The following is a 5,006-nucleotide window of genomic DNA, read 5'->3' on the forward strand; positions in this document are numbered from 1 at the left end:
ATATATAAGCGACTTAGCAGCAGCAGCAGCAAACATGTGAGAATCTGGTCAATATAGTTGTGTATGTTCTCCTAAAAGTGGTATTTCAGTTTCGTTTATACAGTCACATTAATCTGTTGGTGGAGAAGGAAATGGCAGTCCACTCCAGCACTCTTGCCTGGAAAATCCCATGGACGGAAGAGCCTGATAGGCTACAGTCCATGGGGTCGCAAAGAGTTGGACAGGACTGAGCGGCTTCACTTCATTTCACTTAATCTGTTGGATAAACTGATTCAGCTTCATGCAGGTTATATTAAGATTTTAGATTCATTTTGCAAATGTTCGGGAAAAGATGTATTTGACTTTATGGTTTAAGATCTGCTTTTTTCTCTCAAATAATTTCAAGACACAACAGTGACTTTAATTTGCATACCTTGATTTCCAGTTGTAAAACTGCATTTTAAATCTTGAAGGAATTATTCTGAAGCATGTGTTCAGATTTCAGTTTACAGTGAAATTCTATAGCCAAATAAACCTTTAAAAATAAAAGGCTATAGAAGGAATGCATGCATATAAACTTGGTGTTGGCAACTTAAAGGAACCACTGAAATAACTTTCTTTAGCACAAGGAACATCTGCTTCAACATCATGCTATTTCTTGATTTCTCTTAAAATCTTTTAACACATTTTGTGAAATCTGCTCTGTCTGTGTCTTTAACATATTCATAATTCTTTGATTGTCATTCATTATTCTAAGGCTGCATTCAGATATGGTAAAAATTTACTTTTCATTAGTAACTGATAAATATAGCTTGCAAAAAAGGTACTGTTAAGCAGTTTCAAAGAATTCTCATGTCTGTTTTTACCCCCAAGCCGTGTAAGCCAGATTTATACTATAACATGATGTACGTGGCTTTATTTCCTGTTTAGTATGAGTTTCTGGGCCTGCTACATTAAATTTTAAGATCTATACATAATTTCAGTTTCTAAAAAGGGATTAAGATACCTATTCTAAAAAGTATATCATAAAAAGCTTTATGATTGAGTTTATAATGATTTTAATTATTAAAGCTTTATTAAGTTTCAATCTGTAGTGCTTTTAATTTTTCATATGAATTTTTATAATATATGAGTAAACTTCTCCAAAGCCTTGCAGATTCTGAATTTCTTTTCTCTTTAAAGGTTCTTTCTCGTGGAGAAGTTGTTCATGTGAAGATCCTTGGAGTTTTGGCTCTTATTGATCAGGGTGAAACAGATTGGAAATTAATTGCTATCAATGTGAATGATCCTGAAGCCTCAAAATTTCATGGTAAGTCTGTAACTCTCCAGAAACAGAAGTAGATCAGTGTGTCATTGGAATTCTTAGAATTTAAAAGGGGCTTGTGTAAAGCCCAATGTATGTATTTGGGAGTTAAATTTATATGCTTTTTTCTAATTCTCTCTGCATGGACTATGAAGGGCAGTTCAGTATGATTGTGTCTGAGTTGTGCCATACTGCTGGGAGGAACAGGAGAAAGAAAAGGATGCAGACAAACATGGTAGTTCACACTAAGAAAGTACATTGGATGGCTTTCCTTCCCCCTCACCTCTGTCCCTCTCACCCTTCCTCCTTTCTTAAATCCCTATTTTGTTCATTTGAATAACAGGAGAAAATAAAGTGGGGGGGGGCGGGTGTTCATCAGGGACATGTTGGTTGTGTTAGTCACTCAGTCGTGTCTATTACCCCATGAACTATGGCTCAGCAGACTCCTCTGTCCATGGAATTCTCCAAGCAAGCATCGTGGAATGGGTTGCCATTTCCTTCCCAGGGGATCTTCCCAACGCAGGGATTGAACCCTGCTCTACCACATTGCAGGCAGATTCTTTACCATCTGAGTCACCAGGGAAGTGACTAGGGAAGCCATCAAGGACATAAACTGTTCTTATACCTAGTTTTTGTTTTCTCTTGTACAATTGAAGGGAAAGATAACTGCCCTCTAGCAAAATTTTGATGTCCTGGAAATTTAAATTCCCAAAATAGTTTGTGTGGTGAAGAGTTGACTTTCCTTGGAGTCAGACAGACTTCAGTTTTCATTCTGGCTGTGCTACTTCCTACCCAAGTGACTTTGGATCAATCATTTAATCTTTCTGAATATCAGTTTGCTCATCTATCAGTGGAGGTAATTATACCTACTTGTGAGGTTGTTCACAGTATAAGAGATGATTTACTTAAAGAATCTGGCTGTCACATCAAGTGTTGAATATATGGCCACTATTATTGTTCTTTCACCAATTTTTCCCCCTGTTTTTCTAACCTTTCTCCTTTTGGTTTCATCCTTATTCAGGATCCTGTTTTTTTCTAGGCCTCAATTCTTATCTAAACTGGAAAGTATACCATTTCTGAATTGACTGAAACTCATTAACACATTTTTTCTCCTAATTTATCTGCATTTAAAATCTTTTCTTGAACATGGAGCAAGAGAAATTTTATGCCATTCTTGCTTGCAATTGAGAAAGGAAGGGGTCTGATAGGGTAAACTACATATAACCTCAGGGCCAAAACTAAAACATGAAAAGTACAATTAAAATATGAGACTGAGCCCATATTAAACCATATATATTTCTTATCTAATTATTTTACCCTGAGTTTCTTTATTATCATATTTCTCATATATATATGTATATGTATGCATATATATGTGTGTATGTATATGCAACAAGAGTAAATAACCAGCTTAAGAGTTTTTTTTAATACATTAGCTTCTCCTCTAATGAGACCTGATAATATAATGATGAAACAGCCAGCAAAAACAAATCATTCAGCTAATTCACTTGTGATGTGGCACACTAAAGTCACAAAATGTGCTGACGAATGTCCCTTTAAACTGGAGAGGCTGAGAGTCTAAGGAAACTAGTCTTTACCCAATACTGTTGGAGATGTGATTTAACATCTTAAATTCCCTAACATAGGCAAACACTGGTTATTATTCTTAATTTAGAAGACTCTCAAAGGATTTAAATAATTTACCCAAGTTTGCACTTTTACTAAGTAGTAGAACCATGATTTGAACTCATTTTGGTCTGATTATAAAGTCTGCTATCCATGAAAGGAGAAATTAACAATAACACAATAATAGTGGGAGACTTTAATACCCCACTTACACCTTTGGATAGATCAACTAAACAGAAAATTAACAAGGAAACACAAACTTTAAACGATACAATAGACCAGTTAGACCTAATTGATATCTATAGGACATTTCATCCCAAAACAATGAATTTCACCTTTTTCTCAAGCGCACATGGAACCTTCTCCAGGATAGATCACATCCTGGGCCATAAAGCTAGCCTTGGTAAATTCAAAAAAATAGAAATCATTCCAAGCATTTTTTCTGACCACAATGCAGTAAGATTAGATCTCAATTACAGGAGAAAAACTATTAAAAATTCCAACATATGGAGGCTGAACAACACGCTGCTGAATAACCAACAAATCACAGAAGAAATCAAAAAAGAAATCAAAATTTGCATAGAAACGAATGAAAATGAAAACACAACAACCCAAAACCTGTGGGACACGGTAAAAGCAGTCCTAAGGGGAAAGTTCATAGCAATACAGGCACACCTCAAGAAACAAGAAAAAAGTCAAATAAATAACCTAACTCTACACCTAAAGCAACTAGAAAAGGAAGAAATGAAGAACCCCAGGGTTAGTAGAAGGAAAGAAATCTTAAAAATTAGAGCAGAAATAAATGCAAAAGAAACAAAAGAGACCATAGCAAAAATCAACAAAACCAAAAGCTGGTTCTTTGAAAGGATAAATAAAATTGACAAACCATTAGCCAGACTCATCAAGAAACAAAGGGAGAAAAATCAAATCAACAAAATTAGAAACGAAAATGGAGAGATCACAACAGACAACACAGAAATACAAAGGATCATAAGAGACTACTATCAACAATTATATGCCAATAAAATGGACAACGTGGAAGAAATGGACAAATTCTTAGAAAAGTACAACTTTCCAAAACTGGACCAGGAAGAAATAGAAAATCTTAACAGACCCATCACAAGCACGGAAATTGAAACTGTAATCAAAAATCTTCCAGCAAACAAAAGCCCAGGTCCAGACTGCTTCACAGCTGAATTCTACCAAAAATTTAGAGAAGAGCTAACACCTATCCTGCTCAAACTCTTCCAGAAAATTGCAGAGGAAGGTAAACTTCCAAACTCATTCTATGAGGCCACCATCACCCTAATACCAAAACCTGACAAAGATGCCACAAAAAAAGAAAACTACAGGCCAATATCACTGATGAACATAGATGCAAAAATCCTTAACAAAATTCTAGCAATCAGAATCCAACAACACATTAAAAAGATCATACACCATGATCAAGTGGGCTTTATCCCAGGGATGCAAGGATTCTTCAATATCCGCAAATCAATCAATGTAATACACCACATTAACAAATTGAAAAATAAAAACCATATGATTATCTCAATAGATGCAGAGAAAGCCTTTGACAAAATTCAACACCCATTTATGATAAAAACTCTCCAGAAAGCAGGAATAGAAGGAACATACCTCAACATAATAAAAGCTATATATGACAAACCCACAGCAAACATTATCCTCAATGGTGAAAAATAGAAAGCATTTCCTCTAAAGTCAGGAACAAGACAAGGGTGCCCACTTTCACCATTACTATTCAACATAGTTTTGGAAGTTTTGGCCACAGCAATCAGAGCAGAAAAAGAAATAAAAGGAATCCAAATTGGAAAAGAAGAAGTAAAACTCTCACTATTTGCAGATGACATGATCCTCTACATAGAAAACCCTAAAGACTCCACCAGAAAATTACTAGAAATAATCAATGACTATAGTAAAGTTGCAGGATATAAAATCAACACACAGAAATCCCTTGCATTCCTATACACTAATAATGAGAAAACAGAGAAATTAAGGAAACAATTCCATTCACCATTGCAACGAAAAGAATAAAATACTTAGGAATATATCTACCTAAAGAAACTAAAGACCTATA

General features: G+C 35.1%; 1 protein-coding gene across 1 annotated transcript in view; it reads left to right on the top strand.

Annotated features, from left to right (window-relative positions):
• PPA2 (pyrophosphatase (inorganic) 2) overlaps positions 1-5,006 on the top strand; it is a 100,219-nt gene that overhangs the window by 48,942 nt on the left and 46,271 nt on the right. The window contains exon 7 of the mRNA XM_010848347.1: positions 1,162-1,288. Within this exon, the coding sequence (XP_010846649.1) occupies positions 1,162-1,288 (127 nt within the window). The remainder of the gene's footprint in view (positions 1-1,161; positions 1,289-5,006) is intronic.

The sequence above is a fragment of the Bison bison genome, unplaced genomic scaffold (genome assembly GCF_000754665.1).
Source record: "Bison bison bison isolate TAMUID 2011002044 unplaced genomic scaffold, Bison_UMD1.0 scf7180017864263, whole genome shotgun sequence".
Lineage (NCBI taxonomy): Eukaryota > Metazoa > Chordata > Mammalia > Artiodactyla > Bovidae > Bison > Bison bison.